The following is a 26,109-nucleotide window of genomic DNA, read 5'->3' on the forward strand; positions in this document are numbered from 1 at the left end:
TTATTAAATAATTCAGGGGTTTACTAATTAAACTGCAATTTTTGTCCTTCAGTTTACGTTTACGAAGAATATCAAGAAATTTTGATATTCATGTCAAAGAACATATGAGGTGTCTTCACAATAATAGTTTCTCTGAATTCGCAAATCACCTAATCAATTTAAATCATGACTTTAATAAAAACACTGGAGTTTAAATCTTAGATACAAATAATAAAAGGTTAAAAGTAAATAATATGGAAATATTTCACATTAGGAAAGCTTTAAAAAATAATGTTCTTTGATCAATAATAAATAAAACTTCCTATACAGTCCTTTATACGATGTTTCACTGTAATGGTAACCCTATAAAACGTATTAAGCTTATCCCCTCCCTCCATCTCTTCTTCTTTTTTTATTAATTCTCAAACGAGATAATATTTTCATAATTTAATCAGTGCATGTTTGTCCTAATCAGTGCATGTGCTTATTAAAATGCATGTCGTGTTAGTTTTTTATGTTTGTGAAACAACTATGGTGAAGGTATATGGTGGGTTTTGCATGTTGGTTTAATTGGTGTTCTGACAAAGAGACGGGTACGTTTCGAAACCGGTAGACGAAGAAAAGTCGGTAATTGGTTATATCTTCTTCACGTGTCATGTCGGGTCCCCCCGACGTTGACGATCACTTGGGAGAAAGCTTCTCTATCCTGAGCAGTGTGAAACAGCTCCTCCACAGTTCTAATCCTGGTCCATGCTCGGATGTTTCGAAGCCAGGAAAGCTGTTTTCTTCCGACCCCTCTACGTCCCTCGATCTTTCCCTTCATGACAAGCTAAAGTATTGCATATTTATCACCTCTCAACACATGGCCAAAATATGAAATCTTACGGAGTTTAACAGTGGTGAATAGTTCTCTATTAGTATTGGCTCTACGTTATATTTCATTGTTGGTTATCATATCGGTCCAAGATATTCTTAACATTCTTCGGTGGATCCACATTTCAAATGCTTCAAGGCGGTTTATAATATTAACTTAAGAGTCCACGCCTCTACACCGTACAGTAAGACAGGCCATATATAACATTTGACCATTCGTTGTCTCAGCTTACGGTTTATATTATCGTCACAAAGAAGATTTTTCATTTTGTTAAGTGGTTATATACAAATATTTAATAACATTTAGAACTAGATTCATTGGAAAATTATACCTTGATAGAGATGCTTGTGTGGCTTTGAAACCGGTCGGTAAAAAAAATAGACAGAAGTCTATAAAATTGTTTTATATTTATTTTACTAAATGTAATATTTACAATCATGTTGGGCATCGTGTTTTTTATTTCTGGCTGTAACGAATCAAAAAGAGTGAATTTGGCGGATTTTGCACCTGAGTCCAACTGTTTCATTGTTTGTAGCGAGCCACTGCATGGCTTGTCTATCCGGAAGATGGATTATACAACTTCCGGCCACTGTGGCGTGGCGTGCTTTATCCGCTTAATGAGACTATCATACTACTCTACTTGTGGATTGTGGAGTGCCTGAATATGTGCTATGTCCGACTGTCATTCAACACGGAAACACGGTGCTTTTCAATAACCCCTGTTAAGATTTAATCAACAACTTGAAATGTGGTCATTTTCATAGGAGGGTTAGTTTTACGTATTTATTATTTACGGACTTATTAGGCCTTCTTTTTTATATGAACACCTCACTGCGTATAACCCGTGTCGAGGCATTCATTTACATTATTTATTTTTATTTATTTTTTCATTTTTTTCCATAATGAACAAAGATAAATAATAAAAATAATCTGACCTCATTGAGGTTACCCGTACCGAGGACACTTAACGATGTACTTTTAAAAAATATATTTTTTCGCATGTGAGTATAAACAGAGTAGATTTAATATACAGAAATAATTATTAACTAAATGTTCAGACAGTTTCAAACACTGCATAGTTAAGTTAATATTTCATTTATGTATTTATATTATTATTTTTTATTTATTCATATATTTTGCTTACAAACGATAATTAATAATAAAAATAATGTGACCTCACTGGGGTTTCCCGTGCCGAGGACACTTAATAATATACTTTTTTTAAATTACATTTGAGAATAAACAAAGAAGACTCACTTAAAAAACAAACATAATTAACAAATATTCAGACAGTTTTAAAAACAAGGAATTTATGTACATCTATATATTTATATTACAAAACACACAATGAAAATAACAAAAACCTAACATAAGCTATACAGTTGTGGAGCAGTTGATTCAATATTGGTATGTGCGAATGAGACAATCAATTTTACTTCTACCTAGCTCCACTATCCATTTTTTAAAAGTCTTTTCAAATATTCTTTCGTTACTAATTGTTTTCATAGATACTGGAAGTAGGTTATAGATTTTAATTGAATAACACTCAAAATCCCTTTGTTCGAAACTGGTTTTAGTTTGTATTTGTTTAAGTTGTCTATGTGTTGAGGATGTTACGAAACGTACAGTAAAATTTTAAAAAAACATTACATTAACTATACAGGAGCAATTGATTCAATATTGGTTTAGGTGAATGCGACAATCCATTTTACTTCTACCTAGCTCCACTATCCATTTTTTTATAGCTTTTTTAAACATTTCCTCATTCCTAATATTCTTTTAATAGACAGTGGAAGTAAAAAACATTACGTTTCTAGTTCCAATAAAATAATTTATTCATATGCGGGAACGTTTAAACTAAAAAAATAAAGCTTGTACAGAATAAAAAGACGCAATCGTGACGTCAATGCATGCAAGCCAAGGTGTGTGGTGTGATGATTGCGGAACAACACTTTAATATTTCTCAACTAGCCAATCGAAGCGTTGAATGCCACTAGTTCCAGGAACAATGGCACATAAAACAAGCCATTTATTAAACGTAACGTTGAGTCAATGTTGCCGATATCACAGTTTTATTGTTTGAAGCCAGGGATTGGAACATAAATTAAATTGAATCGTCTTCAAAAAAAGCAAATTGTGGTATGAGAGCGGTTAAAATCTGGCAAGACAGTAATTTTCTTACCCTGAACGCTGGAAAACAGGCTTTTTCATATCGCGCTATAAGAGAACCCCGAAGGCAGAATACCCCAAGGCAGACCACTTAAAGTATGGCAGAATAGCTGGCAGTTTACTTCACAGAAGACGGATACAGTGACGCAAAGAGATCCTTGGGATCTATAAAAGGAAGAAGTATAAATTATACATATAAAAATTGCGAGTTGCCTGAGATAAATTACATCTCGGTTAATTCTATTTTACCTAATCTTACTTCTGTTGGGTGAACTTTGAACGTATATACGAGAATTAGGGTTTATTAAGCAGAATTAAAAGTCCATTTACTCGTGTATTGCCTTTTACGGTTCGTTAAAGGCAACACTTTAGATAATTGAATTAATCAACTGAATATAACAAAGTAAGAAAAAATGAAGGTTTGTTTTATCTATTGACAGCAACACGCACGGAATGCGAAAAATATTGAATTTATTATAGTAAATTTTATTTGTTTTAATCCAAAAAATACACGATCTTAGTAGCATTTTTTGAATTTTTTATCGTGTTGAGATTAAACAAGAATGGCCGTTTTTTTTTTTTTAAATAGTACAAAAATGAATGATAAGTGATACTTTAATCTACTGTTTACGGACTTTAGAACATATTTAAGTCTGATCTCTACGATAAATTAAGATAAACTTAAACAAAGAATTTTCTCAAACTAGCTTGAATATATCTTATTAAAAAAACTCTTAAATCGATTTTGTATTTTTTTTTTTATAAATTATGCATTTATTGTAAATAAAAAAATAAATAAATTAATATTTGCGTTTTTGTGATTTACTCAAATATTTCAATTTTGAGGGCCATTTTCATTGAGTTGTAAATAGCTCACTATTAAAAAATGAGAATAAAGTTGTGGTAACGTGAAATTCGAACCTTGGACTTTTAATCTTTGAGTACGCGACACTAGCCACAAGGCTACAACCCGGTTTATACCCCTATATTGTACCCGTGTTATAACGACTTACTCCACACACGGAGGGTTTTGACTCCCAACGAGATCGTTAAAATTGAATGCCATTTTTCTTAAACTAAGATGATCTCCACTGTTACTGAGTGTCCGGGTCCGTTTTGATACAAAAAAAAAAAAAATTTACAGCGCCATATATGTAAGTACTAAACTATGTTGTTTTACATCTGTACAATCTTACAAGTATCTAAAAAAAACTACTTAAATCAACTTTAGATGTCAGAGACGGGTTGTGCTCCAATGTTAGTTCCGCGGATTTAAGTATCAGAAGTCTGAGGTTCAAATCCCGCTTAACCACAACTTGTTACTCGTTTTCGACATTACAACAAAAACAAAAAGGGCCCGAAATCGAAATATTTGGCTGAATCATTAGAACGCTTAAATTTGTTTTTATAAAAACACTGTAAATTTAAATTTAAAACACCAGCAAAAAGTTCCATTTGAAAGATATAATCTAATAAAGATTTGCTTATTTTAACATTAACTCGCGTGAGATGCTTTTTCCGGAACAGCGAAATTATTCAGGAAATCGCTCCAAATATATTTTTAATGTAACGAATTATGAAGCGAAAAGTTAGAATAGTCTAATGATAATTGCCGAAGCAAAATCTTTTCCATTTTCTAAAGAAATTTTATTTTCCCCTCGATTGCGGATAACAAGTCCCTTGAGTAATAGTTTGCTAAATACGAAATCAATACTAATCTGGATTCAATCATTACTGTCAGCTGCTCTGCCTTAAAATTTTATCAAAGTACGCATTTTGGAGGTTGAGGAATATTCTGAATAACAAGATTATTGTGGAAGTTTGATAATAATCCAGTTTCTAGCCAACATTCTTGCGGTTGGCCTGAATCTTCAAGGGTGTTTTGAACAGGAAATACTTTCACAAAATGTATTCGTCAAAATAGCGCACTTCGATATTTACCAGGGATAAAGTTTGACGGTTTTCCTTTCTCAATAAACTTACTTTTAACAGCAAAAATTTACTTACCCTTTCTTCTTTCTTCTTCTCTTACTCCCCTATTTTCCCTTGCCACTTCTTTTCACCCCTAGTGAATTAAACGTTATGTTTTTTATATTATTGTTTCTATGCGAAACCCGTTATTGGCCTTGTTACTAGTTATTATTATGTATGTATTGTTCATTAATATGACTGCGTTAGTTTAAAAAAAAAATTTTTTTAACGAACGAAGTTTTTTAGCAAACATAAAGTATAATTTACAGTTAATTGAGACTCTTAACAGACAAATATTTCAACATAGGTGAAAGATTTTTTTTGACATAGATATCAACTGAGGTAAAGATTTTTTTTTTTCAGATAACAAATAAAGATATAATATTACTACTAAATACATTTTTTAACATTAATTAAATACATATATTTACATTAACGTTTGCCATTACGTAAAAGAAATAAACAATTATTCTGTACATAATAGGGAGTGACGTCTGACGATAGTTAATTTTATTTTAATTATAAATATTTTTAGGACAACATATATAAATTTTAAAAAATATATATAAACGGTGTTTTTCATCAGTGCCACATAAAAAATAATTATACATGTAACTTTTCACTTATTTCTTAAATATATTGAATACAATACCTGACTGTACTTTTTATTATCTTTGTTCATTTCACTAAAGAAAAATATTCCTCTGTAAGTATAATGATGTGCTGTAGTTATAATATTTACGGAATTGGATTTTCCATTTCAATATAATTGATTAATACGTTCGTGCACATTACAACCAATGTATCCAAGATATATGAAACATGAGTAAAATAAACAAAACAATTTGAATGATTTAAAATAGCTCTATAAAAATATCCGGTAATTAGAGTAAAAGGAAGCAAACCTCTGTGAATTTTTTCTCAGTAAAATGAAAGTTGCCGATATCCGAAAAGATAAGGTTAAGTAAAAATATTGTTAAAATTGTTTTGAGTATGTCCAAATGTTTGCCGATAGGCTGAATCCCTCCCGAGGGAGTTATTTAGATCTAAATTTTGTTGCCTGTATACACTTTGTACTAGTGTATACTTGTATACATATGTGTAAAATATATTTATATATTGTATTGTTTACTATGTCATACTCTTTTTTAATATTAAATCTTACCTTGCGGCTAATAGTCTCAGGTAGAACTTGTTCTTTTTGATCTCAAGGTTCCTTGAAGGATAACATGGGTCCTTAGTTACTTTCCATTAGGTATTATTGCAAAATTCTACTAAAATACTGAATCTCTTGCTTGGTTGTGAACAACGGTGGGAAAAGACAGAATAAAGTGGTTCATTTCAAGTTTATTTATTACAAATCAGTAAAATATAGTTTAACAGACAACGGACATATATGTTTCTCAAGATGTTCAACAATTATTTATGAGGAACTTAATTATAGTAAACAGGATTAATAATAATTGGAGCAGAGATCTCTCCTAGTAAGAATTAAAATTGAAAATAGCCCATTATTAAAAGGATTCGAAATTAACCTAATGTGATTACTTCTAAGTGTCCTAGAACCGAAAATAATTTGGGCAGCGGTTCCCCGTAATGAGGATAAAGATTTGAATAATCCTGCGTATCCATTAGTTCACTGTAGTATTATATTAGGAGTCACTAATTTTCGAAGTATATTTCCACCAACCTTTATGAAGAGATGCACGCGAGGTACTCACATAATCCTCTGAGAGATTCGAACCATTCTATATTATTTTACTTGAGAAGGAAGTACTAGGAACACCAGCGATTACGAAGGATCCTAGAAATGGCGTCCTGTGTCGATTTGCCATTGAGGAGAAAAACTGCTGAGTCACGCCTCTGCAGGATGAATCAAAGAAAATGTCGACAACTCAGGTTCAAGGGCGAGATTCCGGGGTAACCTGACTCTCCATACTACAAAAAATGTATTTCATTACAAACGGCTCGAGAAAGTAAGTTAAAAAAAAAACGACAGTTCCGTGCTGTTTACTGTACTTACTAAATGGAGATTTGTTAGTTGTTACGTGGTGTATAAGGCTAAACAGCCGTCATAATGGATTCTAGCTTAAAATGATCATACGTATCCGATCTGTGGACAATAATGAAAAATTACAAATTTGTATAAGCGAAACAAGTTGATTTATATATTCGAAAGTTGTTGAAGACTTACCGGAAGCTGGTTTAATTAGAATACAAGTTTTTTTGGGCACAGCTCAACATGGTGCATAGGGAATTATACCAAAACTCCCATAGTTATTTGCGAGGGAAAACTGGCCTAGCGCGGCGTGGACACTGCTCGCGAACCAGATTGCAACTGGCTGGCTCGCCAGCGGCGAGTACTACGGCCCTGTATTCAAAAAAAACTAGTGTGGTGGGAGGTATCACGTGACCGCCGCAGAATGACCGCTGTCGGGTAAAGTGTTTATTTACGCGATTGATTTGTTTTCTATATTCAATTTTACTTTTAAACTATAACGGTTCTGATTATCTTATAGGTATAATTATTTTTGTCGCGGGACGCGACAACTATATCGTTTAAGTAGACTTCCATATTCCCTTCTCAAGAATGTTTTCCACGCATTGCACCAAATTTAGATAAACATCGTTCTTCTTACTGGAGTTACCATTGACAGGCTGGTTCTGCAAGCAGGAAGATAAACAGCTTAAGCCGCCGATGTCTTAGGTAGTCATTAAAAACATAAAGAAAATTACTCTTTATTTCACCTAACTTGATCGTTACACCACTGAGCAATCGGAAAAATACAGAGAAAATATGCATTTCTTATTTTCTCCAAACTATTGTAGCCAAGCATTCTCAGTATGAAGCCTGACAAGTGCAACCACGGATGGAATCCGTGAATAAAGAAGTCGAAGGATTTATATGGTATGTGAATTATCATTAGTTGTTTAAAGTAAATACGAGATATTTGTCTATTTTGATCAAATTTTAAGAAGGATGAAATAATATTTGGACATACTAAAATTACTGTTAAGTTTATTTTTTTTTGTATTTATTTAATTCGTATTTTGCTCAAAAAAAATCGTAGAAATACGTAAGTGTTCTGATTTCATAACTCAAAACAGGCTTGTTTAGACATACGACAGTCTTTTGAAGTTGCTATATGTAGTAGTTGACGCTTTTGCCTTCCATTATTAAGGTCTTCGGTTCTTTTTCTAGCAAGGCAGATGTAAAATATTGATTCGAAAGGTTTTTCGAACTGCAATAGTTCATCGCTTTTGGACTGGCACCAAAATCAAAATGGAGTTTTAAAGATCGTTTCCATCTAACTTCACACCTTTCTTTCATCTTTCATGACATCTATTCAAGAACAACATGACAAAAGACACAATTTATTGGCTCCATATGTTTTGATCTTATATTTTGTCAACGCTGTTAAAATAAAATTGGATAAAATTCATTAGTTAAATATACCTTGATAAAGAAGCTTGTATAGCATTAAAACCAATCGATTGAGAGAAAAAAAGTTGTTAAAAACATAGTTGTTTTATATTTTTTTTATTATAATAAGTAACCACAAAGTGGCGCTTCAAACACAAATTTAAAAAAAACATATTTTACACTCCATTTGGTTTACAAATGCAGTGCCCTACGCAACACTAGGTGCGAATTTCTTTAGTTCAAATCATTTCAACTCCTGACGAGGAGACGCAATATCGGAAATTTGTATTTTACAAAGTTGATACATTTTACGCCGCAAAACAACACTTCAAATAGTTTTATAATTAAAACAATAAAGTTCAAATTTCTCAAGAAATTTCACGTGAATTGAAACGAAGTAATTCGTACGTGGAAAATTGCTGGCTTTAAGGGGTCGATATTTCTGCAGTCGCTATTTCCGGAAAACCCATTAATAATGTTAGATGTGTGAGCTACAACATGAGCCTTACGTAAATTGATACTAAAAGATGCATACTTGTTTCTCCCCTAGACGCCTTATGTAGTAGCGAGCCCATCATAATATTACCATTTGCGTAAGCTCCGTGATTTTCCGACAACACTTCGTCATCCCTTATTTTAAACGAAGATGTTATAAAATGTTAGACCTTTCTCTGTAAGAAAGAATGAATATCTTATATTTTAAAATTTCGTACAAACCAATCAACAGGTAGAAAACGCTTAAGGTTGATAAAAAAATATGAGAGTGTTATTAGGGTATTATAGTAACGGTGTTCCAAAATTCACGCCAGATTTAAATTTTTCACCATTTGTGCTGAAAAAGTTTCCAACAAAAAAATACAGCGTGATAGCTGACAGTTTAGGGCTATTCAAATAAAGTTATACACAAGAAAACCATGCGTATTGAATGTTGAGCAATTTTTTGAAAATAACAGATTTTTTGGAAAAATCGTTCTCGTCAATCACCATCATAGAATGAAATTTTATTTTGGAAGGTTGAAGATTTTAAGATTGGAATTCGTCCATCGTAAAGCGATGCTTACTTCTTGGCTTCTCACTAAATCAAATGATATACGGTATTATCTTCGAATTAGAAATATAGGAATGTAATCCGATAATATAAAAGATACAAAGTTAGGTAATCTTGTAATCACATGGACCGGTAAGGATGTAAATAAATGTGAGTGAATGGGTGGATGTGAATGATTTGGGACGTCAAAATTTGACGCCCCATGGGTTGGTTTGAGATTATTTCTCGTAGATTTGAGTTTTTTCAACTTTTTTTCTCCTGAGTTTTTTTTAAGAGCTAGCAAGCCGTTCAGCTTTTTGATTTTGTCGCTAGGCGTTCGTTATCATTATCATGCAAATAAAAATAAATCCATATTTAATGTAGAGTACTTGACCCAATTTAAGATATATTACAGTATATACCAGTAAAGCCGTGGACGCCATTAAATTGACATGCTATGCCATACACAACTCTACGCTGTATACTTCAGAAATCAATAAAAATTAAAAGCCTGTAGTTTCTATCAAAATTACTGCTTGCGTAAATTTTGGGACCGAATTTATAACGAATACAAATACATGTATATAAAAACGTATATATGAACAAAACTTTGTTTAAAAATTATTAAATTAAACAATGTCGCAACCATTATAGGTAGTATGTTTTATTGTACTTTTTTTTAAAAGCGCAGCGCACAGAATCAGAAGGCCTTTTAGACGAAAGTTAATTAACTACACTAAAATCACGCTAAGCGTCATTTGCAATTGGGATTGATGAACAGATGCAACCTTTTTGAAAATGGAAGCCTATACCCTTCGTTTTTCTCGCAACTACTTAACATTTTTCGCAACTATCAGTAATCATCATACGGCAATCGATTCAGGGAGATTTTATCTGCATTCCGGGAGGCGGGTGATAACAAATTTATAGCGTATTTCCGGAAAACCTTGGAATTCCATGGGAGTTAGCAACCCTAGGTGTGATCCATTAAAAATAAGTGTCGAGATATTTCGTTGGTCAAACGTGTTTGTACTTTGAGAAAAAGTGTAATCAATTAAAGATTAGTATGATTTTTTTTGTTATTTGATATTTTAATATTTACATTAAAATATACACGTATATTGTTCGCATCATAACTTGGTTAGGTATCCAAAATAAAACACTTTTATTGGATTTAATTCTACTTTCGTTTTTTTTTAATATATGTGACGCGTTTCATCTTGTGAGAACATTATCAAACTAACTTAAATATTTACTAAGTTTCCTTTTACACTAATTGCTATTTAAAAATATACGTACATAATAATATTAATAGTTTATAGGAAATATTTAACAAGTAGAATTAAATTCAATAAAAGTGTTTTATTCTGGATAGCTTACCTAATGCTTATATGGAGTTTTACCAATTATCTGCATACATAATAAATAAATTAAATGTTTGTCGCAGGATGTGAAATGAGCCGTCCACAAAAGAGTACTGGTCCCAACCTTATGTAGGGAAGCGAAGTATGGAATTGGTAAAACAACGATGAAAGTAGGCTGAACGCTGTCCAAATGCGATCTCTCGGGTGAATGTTCACTAAATCCATGTACGATAGGTACATGAATGTCAAGATACGTGCATTATGTTAGGTTGAGATAAGCAATATCGACAAAATCAAGAAAGCGGTTGGTTTGGACACGTAGAGCGAATGGAGAAAGAACGACTAAAAAAATTAACGATACGAATGTTAACAAATTACAACAGGGAATAAAAAAACCTTAAAGAAGGGAATATGGAAGTCTAGGCATTTACAGGGATTATGACCTGTCAATGGCTGGTTTAAGTGGCCACTTTATACAATGTGTAAAATTCACCATTTTGCCTATGTTGGAACATCCATAATTCTTCAATTCTTTTTATTCCGAATGACGTATAACATTTCCCTATTTTGTTTTACTTTTGGTGCTCATTTTTAAATTTTAAAAAGGACATTACTTATGTTAACACCTAAAACATTGCCAAGTTAATGGCTTTTTCAATTCTACCAATGAATTGAAACAAATTAAAAGCCAGTGGGGCGTTTAAATAAATAAATATTTGCTGAGAATCAAACATATAAAGGTAAATAAAATAAATTAAATTCCGACGGAAGGTGAAATGTCTTGAAAGATCTGCCTTCATGAATTTAAATTGGTAATTTGGTTAAGCTTACACAACACTATCCGTGTAGCTTATAAACGTAAAAATATTGCAAATTACACAAATAAACAAACAAACAAACAAACAAACAGGGTAGGCGAAGACGACAAGACGTCAAATCCCTCTGGATTTACTTATAGACCTCTCTTCTTATACATTAATTTATCTTCTCATGCACGCAAGCCGATTATTCTGAGTTGTGATATGCCCATCTTCGAGTATTCGTAGCATTTGGTTATGCTATGACTTTCTCGACTTTCTTCGTTTTCTGCATTCATCAACATTCGTATCACTACAATATTTGTGTTTGACCATCTGAAGGTATGATGATCAGACTGATCAGTTGTGTTATTTTGTTGCTAGTCCAGGGACGATGAGATATTGCAGCGCAAAACTACATTTCCGACCATTTTTTTATGTCTTATAAGGAATCAAAACCTGTACTTTAAGCATGGTTGGCAAACGCACCAACCACTACATTATAAGGCGGACTTATTGCTACTCAATTTACGTTTTTATATTAGTGTAACGGAAGGCCTGTTGACTACTGCCAACAGGCCGGCTTCTCCTGAAGAGTTTTAAGTGGTTTCCTCTCCACATAAGCAAATGCTAAAAAGTTTTATTAAAAGACCTGATTGGTCCACATTAGTATATCCCCCCTGATCCCAATAGTTTAGATAAATTAAAATAAATATAATTGCAGAAAAATCTAATATTGAAATTTTTACCTTATTATAAGCAAGGTAAATAATTAAGCAATTCCCATACAAAAATTTAAAAAATTACGTTTTCTGGATTTTTACGTTGAGTACCCATCGAGTCAATAATACTCGCCCAAGCGCGAAAATCATTTCGATAAACCCCCTAGAATATTAGTTTCAGTATTTATCTACGAACATTTGGACCTACCAACCTATTTATTTAAAATACCATGTTTGAAAACATCATTTTTAATTTCTACGTACAAATTTATTTTATCGGATTCTTTACTATGCTTATCAAAATATGGCTGCTCTACTTAAAACTTCTTAAGATTGTGAATTTTGTGGATATAATATGCGCAAATGTGCTATGTACATTAAAATTCTTCTTGCTTGCTCAGAATATTGTTGGCAAATAAATTATGTATTTATATTGAATGCAATGGTTCAGAAATCAATATGATTTTGATTGAAAAGTTTTTAATGAAAAAAATAAGTCATTTAAATTGAATTGAATAAAATGAAATATCAATAAAATCCCACCGAGCAACAGAAACTGGCTTGGGAGGATTTAGTTGTGAAAATATTTTTAATATAATTAAAATATTAAAAATGTGTATTAATGTACATTTGTACAAAAAAAAACTTTTAGTGTTGACTTGTCACCGAGTTTTAATTTTCATGCGAATCAATACGTTTTCTATTGTTAATATTTAAAGCATTTTTCTTTTTTTTTTGTCAAACTTTTTAATAACATTTGTGTCGTATCCAAACCCCTCTGTAATCAAAAAAGTTTTTATAATTTTATAATCTTCATATTATAGAATTAAGAAAAGTCCAGAAGGAGCGTAGAATCATATTTGAATACATCGGACTGTGTCCAATAATTCCCCCACCCCAGTTTACTTTCGCCGCGCGTATTCGTGAAGTCGCCGGGTAATGTTGCTTGATGGGAAAAAAAATCATAACACAAATGTAAGGTAAAAAACAAGTAATCTGTTAATTTCCCTTAAATTCTATTGTGCATGCGGAAATATTGATTGACACAACAGAGTAGATAAGTAAAGGGTCAATTTTATTTGACATAAAACGGATATTTTTATATCATGTTAATTAATATTTGATGTTTTGAAGATAATGTCGTTCAAATGTCCCCCACGGCGTTGTTTAATCCGAGTTCTGATTTTCATTAGTTCTTTTATTAGATGAGCAAAATAAAGTTTAAAAAAATTCTTCCCTGGCAACACTAACGAAATTTCCATTTTGTTTCTTCGACAATCTGGCAGATGGAAAAATAATTCCATTTTTAAGTAATGCATTTGTTATATACACATTCATTTGCAGATGACAGATAAAATGTGATTAAATCCTGTTTCTTTAAGATCCTAGCAGTATTTCTAAACTTTAAAAGGACACAACACGGCATAGTTGAATTCAAATCAGAAGTTGCGTACTGAGCGACGTCTACAATGAAACTAATTGGTCAAAACGTAAATCTACTCATTTATGAGTAGTTGAGTCGCCTTCTGTTTGATGTATGCGATTTCTGGACTCTTCTTAATTCTGTGCTTTAAATATATAATTCCTTTGTACGTGTGATGTCACCGTACTCCTCCTAAACGGCTTAACCGATTTACGTGCGGTTATCAGAGAAATATAGATCTTCGCGCTGTGCGTGTTCGTAGATATTAAAATCTTTAATGAAATATGTAAAAAAAAATTAGGAGCATAAATATTTTATTCATAGATCTACCAGGGTTGCATTTAAGGAGAATGCATTGACAAAAAAATGTAAAGATGTTGTTTTTTTGTATAAAAAAAGTTTGTTTTTGAATGTTTACAAACCGCATTTGTTTTTTTGTGGATCTCAATCAGATTCTTTCCTTAAATTCCTTATAATTTCTACCCATTTTTTTGTTTTACTAGATTTTTTGGTAACACTAAAATAATATGAATTCAATACATTTTTAAAAATTGTATGTCTACAAAGTACACCTCTTTGTTGGTGTGACGACCGGAGTTTGACGATTGCAAAAATAATGCTATATTTGAATAAATATTTATTTTATGTTTTGGAATTCAATCATAAACAAGTACCTACTTAAATTCAATATTTTTTTCATATCAACAATTTTAAATTTTGGAATTTAATCAAAACAAGTATCGAGATGAAAAGTATTTTGCAGGCAAGCCAACGTTCGGGCCGGACAACGTCTGCCGGGTCCGCTAGTGTTTTTTATAAACATCTGGGTTGATGTAATTTTAGTGTCTTAGGGCCGGTTTTATAAACATCTAATCAAACTTCCGTAAGTGTAACGAACCGTTAATCGTTCGTTACGATAACCGACGGTTTTGTGTTCTATAAACCATTTTTGTTAACGGACGGTTGCCGGTAAGCATTTTCATAGAAATTCAAATTTTTTTGTCAATTGTCTATGGAAAAACTTTTTATCAAAGCTTTTTCTGTCAAATGCGAACGGTGCGCATTCGCATTGAATGAAAAAATGCATCAAATGCAAATACTCGACAATTTTGAACGAAGTTTTTACACAAAAAAGAACTATCAATTGAGAGTACTATGAATTAAAATTAAAATTATTAAAAGCGAGCAGGTACGATGGATAGTTTTTACTATTATCTATTATTTTAGTATACATTTATATCAATAAACCATGTTTAAAATTTTAAAAAATTAACTGCTGAATATATTTATCCATCAGGCTAAAGTTGATTTTATACCACCACGCAGAGTAAAAAACATATAAAACTGGTAATTCAACTAGATCCCAAAATAATGAATATCTGCATGTTCATTGGGCAGAGATTTGATCAAATAACAATGTGATAAAACAACTGTCATGTTAAATATGTACGGCAGCGGCGCTGAAGGTAACGGATTGTAATGCATTTAACCGACCAAAATCGACCAATAACCATTTAACCATAGATTTAACAGCTCGTAACGCTACGAACGTTTATAAAACGCAATAATCGGCCGGTATACCAAATATTAGTTAAAAATATTATCAAGTTAACGAACGGATGTTTATAAAACCGGCCCTTAGTGTATTGTAGTCATATGAGGAATTTGTACCGTTCCGCAGCCGGCAAATTTGTGTTTCATTGGTTTTTTTAAATCTTTTTTTTAATTCAAAATCACACTCGTTTACGTATTTATGAACTTATTAAGGTTTGCGAGACTGTGCCCATTCAGCCATAATAATTAACAAGAATAAAAAATACAAAGTGAAATTTATTAAATTATAATAACACGTGATGCAATGGAATTAAAATCCAGAAAAATTATGTGTCAATAATAAATTACAAATAATAATTATCCAAATAAAATATCACAAAAAAATGGTCATGTAAATATTTAAATAAATAGTAAATTACACAAATTTAGTAACATACATAATCAAATATACAAAATAGTAGAATCATTAAAATCAATAGAAAATAACACAAAAACGTAATTGAAATGATAATTTAGATATAGTTTATATGGTAAAACTTATTAAAATATTAATAATATGCCAAGTAACAGTGAGTACTAAATAAAATAATCGAAAAATAAACAATGAACAAATGGTTAATGTGTTTATATATTTAATGCTGGGTACCATAATGTTTTGAGGTATAGTCTGACATCTCTATTAATATTATCTAGATATTTATAAATTTCTATGTCCTCCTGTATAGTCGAACTTGGTGGCTTTTGGGACCACTTAATATTTCGGGGTCGAACGAAAAGTTATGTCCTGTCTCCTTCCGGCTGTATCCGGCTATATATTATGTCCGGCTAGTGCTGATTTTTCGGGATAACCGATTCTGCTTACCGACTGCGGCACGGTAAAAATTTATCTCACGACTACAATACAATGCAGACACAAAACTTAAGGTAAGGAAAGTACATTCTAATTTCAAATGCAGAGAATAACCCGAAGGTGAAGACAATAGAATGTACTTTCCTCACCTTAAGGTTTGTCTCTGCATACGGGTATAAGGCCCTAAACTATATCAATCCAGATTATGAACGCTGCAACGCTATCCGAAACGTCGGCAAGAAAAAATACACTACACAATAACCCAAAAAAACGTCACAAAAATCTAAGAGGACGTAAATACCTAAGAACTCATATATATTTATTTTTTTAACCCTCTATAAATTGTTGTGATTTCTCGGTTTTGTCAAAAATCCATTCAAGGTGAGTTTGGAAGTGAACGATTCGTTTGATTCGAACCACTTACTGACTTTTCACATTTTTTATTTATTCAGAAAATATACAGTAGTAAGATTTCATAATTTTCATCGAGCTTTCATCAACTAAGTTAAAGATGTAAACATTAAATGTTACCAAAAAAAGAATAATTGTTATCGTTTACGTTTTCTACATGGGTAATTATTGATGATAAAAAAATACCGAATGCACATAGTCATCATGCATATGCACATGTACATGCATTTATAAATCATACACATACATATGCATTGCATACGGTACATATACATATTATAAACCCCACAAGATGGACATTCAGCAACTATCCCAAATTATCAACTCATAAAGATATTTTCTGTATCAATGCAATGTGGAGTTTAAAACTTCTACATCAATACTGAGTCCATTATAGTTTTTTCCAGTTAAGTCTAATAAACTAATTTGAGGTATAATTGTTTCCACAACTTGGTACATTAAAAAAGGAAATTAAGTCTGGTAAAACAAATCGACCATATTATTTATATGTATATATAAAAGAGCTACAAAAATTAACCAAAATAAAAGATAAAATAGGGATTTGAGAATACTCGAGTATGCATTGATTTTTTTTTTAAAAGTAGGTATTATTTTTTTTCATTAAACATATTAAAATGAATTTATAATGTAGTATTTGTAAAGACTTTGTTATTTTGAAACTGCTTTGTGGTGTAATGATTAGAACATTTGAATATCATATTTGAGATCCTAGATCTGATGTTATCATGTTGCGAGTTCTTCAATTATAATTTAACCCGATTGGCATCTTAAGTTCTAATTTTTTATTCATATTTTTATTTTATTTTACTACAACACGTCAACAGGCCTAATTAGTGGTGAATTAAAGCACTGACACCCAGACTTGAGAAAAATCACATTTAATATTTTTGTTCTCTCTGAGAATCAAACCCGAAACCTTCAGTGCGTGACTCAAGTGTCTTAGCCATTACACCACGGAAGCCGCCTTATTATTCTAAAATCTAATAATTACTTATGATGTAATGTTATTAGTATTGCCTAAATAAGTTAACATGCATTTTTGTTCGAAAATAATTTAAAAGTATCCCAAATAAGAAATAAGTACGTTTTTTTTAAAGATACTGTAGAATTCTACTTATCCAATCTTCAGTTATTCGGATTTCCAAATATCCAAATTCTTATCAGAAAATTTGTTTTGGTTTAAATTTAATTATGCAAATAACTTTGCTGGACATGCACATAAATAAAATATATCTCGTGTATAAATATAGATATAATATGATTGATTCACCGTATCTTTACCATATATCTAACGGTTTCGAGACGTACCTATCTCTTAGTCAAGGCAGTCACTACACGAGCACGCTATTCCCTTAAATAATAAATATAAAAATAGTTTATTTTTGTGCTCAGTTAACGTTGGAAAAACATAAAAAACACATATATATTCGTGTTAATGAACACATGGGGTGTCTCCACAATAACTACTATCGCTCTAACTTATGTAAAGATTTTCCTTATCTGGATTTTCACCTGAGAGTAGTCTTCGATTTAGCAAAATGTAAACTCTCGCTTTCCACACAGTGGCCTGACTCTTTATAGACCTGGTCTTGGAGGGCGAGAACTATTCACGGTGACCCGTCACAGTAGATCTTCACACGTCGCAGTTATGTCAGGAGCTTGCATAGCACTGACTCTTACCTCTAAAAATAACAATAAGCGTTCAAAATTACTTCTCTCATACTCTTTATTTCATCCGGCAATGGACAACCGATCAAATAGATGATTAATGGATTACTTTTTTTTTCAGCCACCCTGGAGATAATCCGTTCTACAGCAACATTGACAGTATGCCGGACATTCGACCAAGGAGAAAATCCATACCTCTGGTATCGGAGCTGGTAGGAAACTATTTAAATCTTTATTATTATTCAATACCCTTTCCAAATAATATGTATAATTTGACATACGAGCAAAATCAATAAAAGTTACTCTTAATAACAATTCAACTCCCCCAAGCAGCGTAATATTTAGAAATGGAATATTAAAGAAAAAATATGAAATTTAATACACTTTCCCTTTAATTTTACCAGTTGCGTTATCTTCAAACCCTAATAATTGAAATACGCCGATTACCGAACATTTTACGAACCTTCCTTGAATAATAATTAATAAATTGAGCTTTAAAAGCTTAATCCCTTTCTACGCAACCTAACTAAATTAAATATTGGTTTCCGTTTATTGTTTCCGACTGTAATAAACTTGATCATTTATTTCCTTACACAAATATTAGTTTATCAGGTCGAAAACAACATAAATATTTTTTATTAATCCGTGGTTGTTTTATAAATTGGGAGTCTGAAATCTCTATTGCCTTGTTGATTTTAAATTCAAAGGTATTTAAATGGTCTTCATTTGTCTTGTGTCAGATCTTTTCCTGTTTGTAACAAATGAAAGCAGATGTTTTGTATTCTCCCCAAGCTTTCATCTGTTTGTTTGACAATAATGTTTGTTTATCTCAACTCCAAATGGTTGTATCTTACCCGTAATTCTAGCAGTATCTCTCGACCATATTACAGTACCCATATTTGTGCCTTTTTTCTTGGTGTTTCCAAAGAGTTCTTCCTGATAAATGTTAAATGTGATATTTATTGATTGTTTGTCTCCAATATCATATAATCACGACGTGAATCATGTTTTTTCGAAAAGCAACTTGCCTCCAACTTTTTCTGGCTATTTTTAGCCCCGAAAACTTTAAGTTTAGTATAGCGTTATTTGATTTGACGTTTTTCGGATTTTTAGGTAGACGGCTGGTAGTATGTTTTTTCTCAAAATGAAAGCCGTAAATTTGGACATAAAACAGTAAACATTAACGATACACCCTACGTTAAACTTACTTTAATATCGCAACTTTCCCTTTTAACAACCTTGTTGAACTAAGCAGTGTCATTTTTTATTCTGCCGCCTAATTAGAAGTCATAAAGTATTTGATAGGTTACGTTTTATAAATAAAAAGGCTTTTTAAATTTGAACCAAAATTCGGAATTATAAAATAAATGTGTTTCCTTTCAGATAAAAATATTTTCTCAAATAAGTTGTTGTATTTCGTTTCATAACTTGTATCATAATGCAGCGTAATTTATATTTTTTATAACAAGCCTGTTTTAAAAAAAAATAAAAAAGTGTTTTTTAAATACTTCATTGTTTTATAGAAATAGTAAAAATTAAGTTATTAAAAAGTCGAAAATTTCAAAAAAGGATTTTTTTATGTATAAAAATGTTAATATTTTGGGTCAAACGAATACACACGAAAATGTCATGATTGTACTATTCTTTTATAAAGCTTAAAAAAATGAATTCACTTCAGCTTTAACTGTCAAACTTAAAGTAAAAATAGGCACAGATATTTTCAAAGCCATTTTTATATGCAAATTTTTTTTTTTATTGTGGCTTTGCGGTAAATTTAATACAAGCTTCACCTGGAATATTTTTTCGGAAGGTTTATGAATATTTAAATGCTTCTCTGACCCAAAGAACAGATGATTTATCAGGCGACGCCGACGTGACTTATATATAGAGGAGGTCTTTTAATGAAAAAACCTTTCTTGCACAACCCCTAAAGTCAGTTCACATAATAACTCGCTCCCATTGTACGGCATTTGTCATTTGGCATAATTACGTCAGGACTATTATGTCGTTAAGTGTTCCGGGCTGAACTGAAATGTGTCCTTTTGTATAGAAATACGAGTGAAGATATGTATGTTTATTGTTTACGAGTTCGTCCTTATTCACATTGTCAACAAAGAGCCAATTTTAACATAGTGAGTGTAATTTATGTACGGGGTCACGAGTTGCAAATAAATTTCCTTATACTTCAGGTAGTCTCTTATTATACTATAAAAATTATATAAAATTATTGCAGTAAGAGAAATAAATTTTATTCAGATATGATGGTTTTAACTTAGAATATAAAATTTGATAACATTAAGAAATAATACATTTTTAAAAATGTATTTTGCTGAAATTTTATAATAAAATTTGATACTAAATTGTTTAAGGTTAGGTGTAAATAAAAAAACACGACATCAAAATCTAAACAAATGTAAAAAGGTAATATTATTATTTGTTATAATAATATAGGTGCCATCAATTGATAAAATTTAAAAGCAATCTATAATTTTACAAATTTATAGAAAAAAACTTTGTATTTAACTTTTTACTTAGATGCATAAATAATATTAAATTGCCAAAATTTAATATGAAACATTTCGAAAGTAGTTACATGTATCCTATACTTATTTAACAACTTATCTTTAGAACTAAAAATTATTAAGGACCATGCTTAACGCAAACTTATGTCAGAACTATTTATCTATCAACCACTTTAATAAATTTTTCTTTTTTAAAATAATATTGAAACATTTCATTTAATATTTTGATATTAAATTTTATCTGAATTTGTGTTATTTTGGTAACCTACTTAAAACATTATTTTATTTTATTTATCAGTCTTATTATATTGTCATATGCAAATACACTATAATTATACATAATATTGTACCATACAATCTTTATTTATTTAACTACGTACCGATTGCGATTTAGTTAACATGTAATCCCACACCAAGCACAAGACACATTTCGTGTCATTTTGTTTTTAGTTTATTATTTATGTTGAGAAAATGCGTTTGTAAATCATTTTCATTTAATAAAAAAAACGTATGTATAATACCAATATATCGTAATGTAGCGATCAAGGGCTCGGCAACTATTCATGGGTCCTGGGTTTGATTCTCGGGACAAAACAATATATTTTCACGGATTCACGAAAAGCCCATGCGTTTAACTGACATCGTTAGTTTGAGAAGAGACAATATTACCAATCGAAAGTTCTATCAAGACAAAAAACCAAACTTACTATAACTTTTTTTAATCCATAAATTAATCTGTTTACATAATTATAGCAAACAAATATTTTTTTTGTTATTTAGCTGTTCGATCAAACATGATTCATGTCTTTTATCTGTATTTAAGTACCCAAGCATACCTCTTCTGAATACTTCTCTTACCTTCTTAATGTGTCTATTTAGAAATGTTGAACTAATCCAAACCATTATTCCCTACAATATTGTTTCATGGATGGATTCACAGGTGCTCAAGGTAATGTTATTATTTTTACGATGAAAATGCATAAATCACAGCTTTGTTATTTGTATATAGTACATTACGACATATTTCACCCTTCCGACAGTAAAAATAATTCCCTTCACTCCAAAAATATCAAACTAACAAATCCTTTTGTAGAGTCTGCTGGTTGTTTTTTAAAGAAGGGTTAAATATGCACTAATTGTAAACAATAAAGGTTGTTAAAATGAGACAAACAATTGCACAATTACTTTAATCTTTATAGTTTAAGATAGCCATCATTATTTCATTTAAAAATCGTATAAGTTTAAAGATGGTTTATTTCTGTTTTTAATATAATTTAAAAGTCAATCAGTCTAAACTGTTTGAAATGCAAAGCTTATCTTTTTTTTATATACGCATTTAGACTACTTTTTAAATTTTCTTTTTACATCATCTTTTCAACCTTTACGCATGTTTTCTGTGTTTTTCAACTCAATTTAATGAAAACGTAATTAAAAGTTTTTGATGATTTTGCCATAACCCTATTTTTATAAATCATTTTTGTGTTTAAATATTACAAAACTTTAACTATGTTTTCATCATTTTTGTAGTATTATGTTGAGATGGCCTATTTTCAACTGCCTTGTATTAAATTAATTTTCAGAAATTTAAAACGGATTCTCCCTGTTCGGAGTTTCCAATTTCAAACAGTATGATGACTTCACAGCAAATCTATTATTTTCTTAACTTGAAGAATCGTGCTCTCGTTTTCAAAATGGCGTTCTGTTTCTCAATAGATTAGAGCCAGCGTTGGAGCGCCAGCGGTCTTTGTGGAACCGCTTCGGGGCGGGAGATATATTCTATGAAATATTCCCAGTCGTTGGTATTTCTGCAGCGAATTTCTACTTTATCTGTGGAAAAATATCTCCGGGATTGGTGACATTTGTGCAGAAGCTTTTCCGGCCTTAAAAAGGAATAATTTGAAAAGTCACCGCGCTAAATGTCATAAAAATATTTTTATTCTTTCGCGCACAGGTTTTTAAATGCGACCTCTAGTCCACGATCATAAATTCAATGCATTTTTGAAAGATATTTTCTATGACTTACTTTCACAACATTTTTATTTAGTGTTATTACTTTTCCAATGCATATTAAGACAAATTGACTTTTAGATTATTATTTCATAAATTTTAAAATCAGCGCTTCTTTACAGATACTTCGCAAAAAAATTCATTAAGATTTTCTATTTATTCAGAAATGGAGGATCTCATAATCTCGTAAATATTTTTTTACAAACGTTGCACGTATGATAAAGAAATTGCTTCTGAATTTTTAGTAAAAATGTGTTATACTAATTTGCGTCTTTTGTATGCATAAATTATGCTTATTCTAGATGGTTGATTTGCTTTATGTTTAAAAATAATTTATATTTAAAAATAACTTTATGTTTCAAAAAAGCTTTTATGTTAGCACAAAAAGAAAACAATTAGTATGAAAAGCATTAGTGTTCGCATTGATAAATATTTTTACATCTTGAATTTTGTAAAACGTCTCATTTTCTAATGATATTTTTTTATACAGACAATGGCTGCCACAAAGAGGAACGCTGGATTGACATCTGCCGTGCCCAGGGCGACTTTGAATGACGAAGAACTGGTAAAATATTTTTTCTACGTCATGAAACAATAACCATAATTTGAATATACGGAATTATAATATATTCATGACTGAAAATTCACAGAATGTGTTTTTTGTTTTAACATCCATGAAAGTAATATTATATTATTACAATATATCATTGTTTTTTAATCAACTTTCTCATTAAATATTTTTTTGAAATTTATTTTTTATCTGGCACTGAATATTTTCTTAATGTTTCATTAACATATCTCAATAGTAAGTTTTGTCCTTTTTAATATTAAAAAAAAATACGTTTCTAAGCTATCATATAAATAAAAGTGATAATTAAAAATACTTCGCTAAATAAATTTAAAAAATAGGATGTGCGAAAAATATTTGGTAATCCGTCTATTAAATGTTATTTGTTTATATCTACGTTTTTTTTTATTTTCCAAGTACTTTGTAAGGTTAGAATTCGATTCAAATTCCTAATATCGTAATTATAAATGACTTATTTGATAGTTCTATCGCGTTTATCACGCTATACTATAAGTAGAGTAGATATGTTATTAATTATTCATCCATACAAATATATGGCAACTTTTTATGCTCAATTTTCTCACACCTAAGATGGTATAAAATATCAATTTCTATGTAAAACCTAGACTGAATTTAAATTTTATTTTTCTTTTATCAAATTTAATTTGATGCTAACTTATACATGCATTATATTTGATTAAATTAACAGCTATATTGAAATATATATTTATGTATCTTTGGCAAACGAAACAGAATTCTAATTTAATGTTTGTAGAACAAAAACAAATTTTTGATGCATATTTGTTAGCTTTTAAAAATGATGAATCACGAATTCGTTTGTCCTTCAAAAGCAAATCGTTATGACATCGCAATAAATCATTCTGTGACGTTCATTGGTTTATATCGGGTTGTTGGAGATTTGTTAATCATTGATCAAATAACGATCATTAACTTCATTAAATTGAACAGACGAGACAAATTCAAGGAAAAAAACTATCAACGAATAATATTGAAATCGTTTAAATGTTTTTTTTGGCGTTTGACGAAATGCAAATTCCTTCACGTATATATTTTTGACGTTATTTTTAATAGTTATTTAAACCATTTCCTATCAAATACAACAACTTCAAGTGTATTCATCGAAAAAATATTAAATAAGAGTAACGAGCGTATGGGCTTGGATTACGAAAGTATTTGATTTAGTTTGGATAAGTCTTGAATCGTATTTTGCGGATTGTTAGAAACGTCTTTGTAGTACATATTATTTTTAAAAAGGTTCTTCTCACAGGAATATCTCGTTTCAGAGAACTCAGACATTATGCAATTATTTTTATGTGTTTTTAATTTATTTTTTTTTATTATTCAATCCAACATAATATGTGGTGACGACTATTTATAATCAAATCTGAAAAAAATATTTTAATGAATGCTTGTTACTTAAAATGAGCTTGGTTATCAGTGGATTTATATAAAATTAAATACAAAAAATTGTTTACTGTTTTTTTTTTTAATTTTGGAATTACTTTATATAAAACAGTTAATTAGATAATGTTGGGTAGTGGTAAAAAAAAAGAATACTTGTATGTTTCTTGTGTTTGTTTTTGGGTTGCAATACTAACATGTTTTTACTTTTTCACCTGGTCTTCGGAAACGCAGAAAATGCACGTGTACAAGAAAACACTGCAAGCTCTCATCTACCCCATTTCATCAACCACCCCCCATAACTTCGTCCTGTGGACTGCTACCTCCCCTACGTACTGTTACGAGTGCGAGGGGCTGTTGTGGGGAATCGCTCGCCAAGGAGTACGGTGCACTGAATGTGGAGTCAAGTGTCACGAAAAATGCAAAGACCTTCTTAACGCAGACTGCCTACAGAGTGAGTACAATCTCAATAACATTACAGTTATAATACAATTACAATTTCAATAACATTTCAATCACACGTTTCTCTATTCTATGTCACACTTGAACAATGGTGATTGTTGCATTTGATTGTGTGGTCGATGTCCGTTTCGCTTTTTCCCTTAAAACCCCAATAAATTTTAAAGATTGATTATTATAGCTAGCACAGTTTTATAAATTATAACAACTTGCAGATATTTTTAAAACACTCTCTTAAAAACATATTTTTATCTGCATAATTTACATGAATTTCTTATGTGAATAGTTTTTTTTCTTTATATTTTCTGATAAATATGTATATTTCACATTTTTTTATTTACTTTGTATCTTAAATATATTATAAACATATTACAACAGAGATGGAGAACATTTAAGAGAAGGTAATGTAGAAGTCTAGGCATCTACAGGGCTTATGGCCTGTCAATGGCTGGTTTAAGTGGCCACTTTACACACTGTGTAACATTCACCATTCTGCCTATATTTGAACATCTTAAGCCCTTCAATTCTTTCATCTGTTGATGTTTGTGAAGTTGATGTTTGTGAAATAACGTTGATAAATCCACCTGGTCCATGAAGAAGTATAGAAATTGAAAAAATAACATTTTCAGGCGTTGCCTAGTATGTAGGTGAAATAATTCAATCAGATGAATCTCACCCGCATAAATAAAAGTTTCAGCTCTTTAACTTCACAAACATCAACAGATGAAAGAATTGAAGGGCTATAGATGTTCAAATATAGGCAGAATGGTGAATGTTACGCAGTGTGTAAAGGAGCCACTTAAACCAGCCCATAGGTCATAAGCCGTGTAGATGCCTAGACTTCTATATTACCTTCTTTAAAATGTTCTTAATCTCT

At 30.9% G+C, this 26,109-nt stretch overlaps 1 protein-coding gene and 1 long non-coding RNA gene across 2 annotated transcripts in view; one reads left to right on the forward strand and one right to left on the reverse strand.

Annotated features, from left to right (window-relative positions):
• LOC148281035 (uncharacterized) overlaps positions 1 to 25,828 on the forward strand; it is a 585,537-nt gene extending 559,709 nt beyond the window's left edge. Inside the window, exons 22-24 of the mRNA XM_088227431.1 lie at positions 18,376 to 18,466; positions 23,274 to 23,348; positions 25,008 to 25,828. Of these exons, the coding sequence (XP_088083557.1) occupies positions 18,376 to 18,466; positions 23,274 to 23,348; positions 25,008 to 25,280 (439 nt within the window). The 3' untranslated portion in view covers positions 25,281 to 25,828. The remainder of the gene's footprint in view (positions 1 to 18,375; positions 18,467 to 23,273; positions 23,349 to 25,007) is intronic.
• LOC148281037 (uncharacterized) lies at positions 6,388 to 7,333 on the reverse strand. The gene is made up of 3 exons (XR_015822450.1): positions 7,188 to 7,333; positions 7,017 to 7,106; positions 6,388 to 6,931 (listed from the first exon to the last, which is right to left on the reverse strand). It is a non-coding gene; the product is annotated as an uncharacterized LOC148281037 (long non-coding RNA).
• Positions 25,829 to 26,109: the final 281 nt, after the last annotated feature.

This window comes from Micrasema longulum, unplaced genomic scaffold (genome assembly GCF_059751315.1).
Source record: "Micrasema longulum isolate JH-2025_06_02 unplaced genomic scaffold, ASM5975131v1 h1tg000502l, whole genome shotgun sequence".
Taxonomy (NCBI): Eukaryota; Metazoa; Arthropoda; class Insecta; order Trichoptera; family Brachycentridae; genus Micrasema; species Micrasema longulum.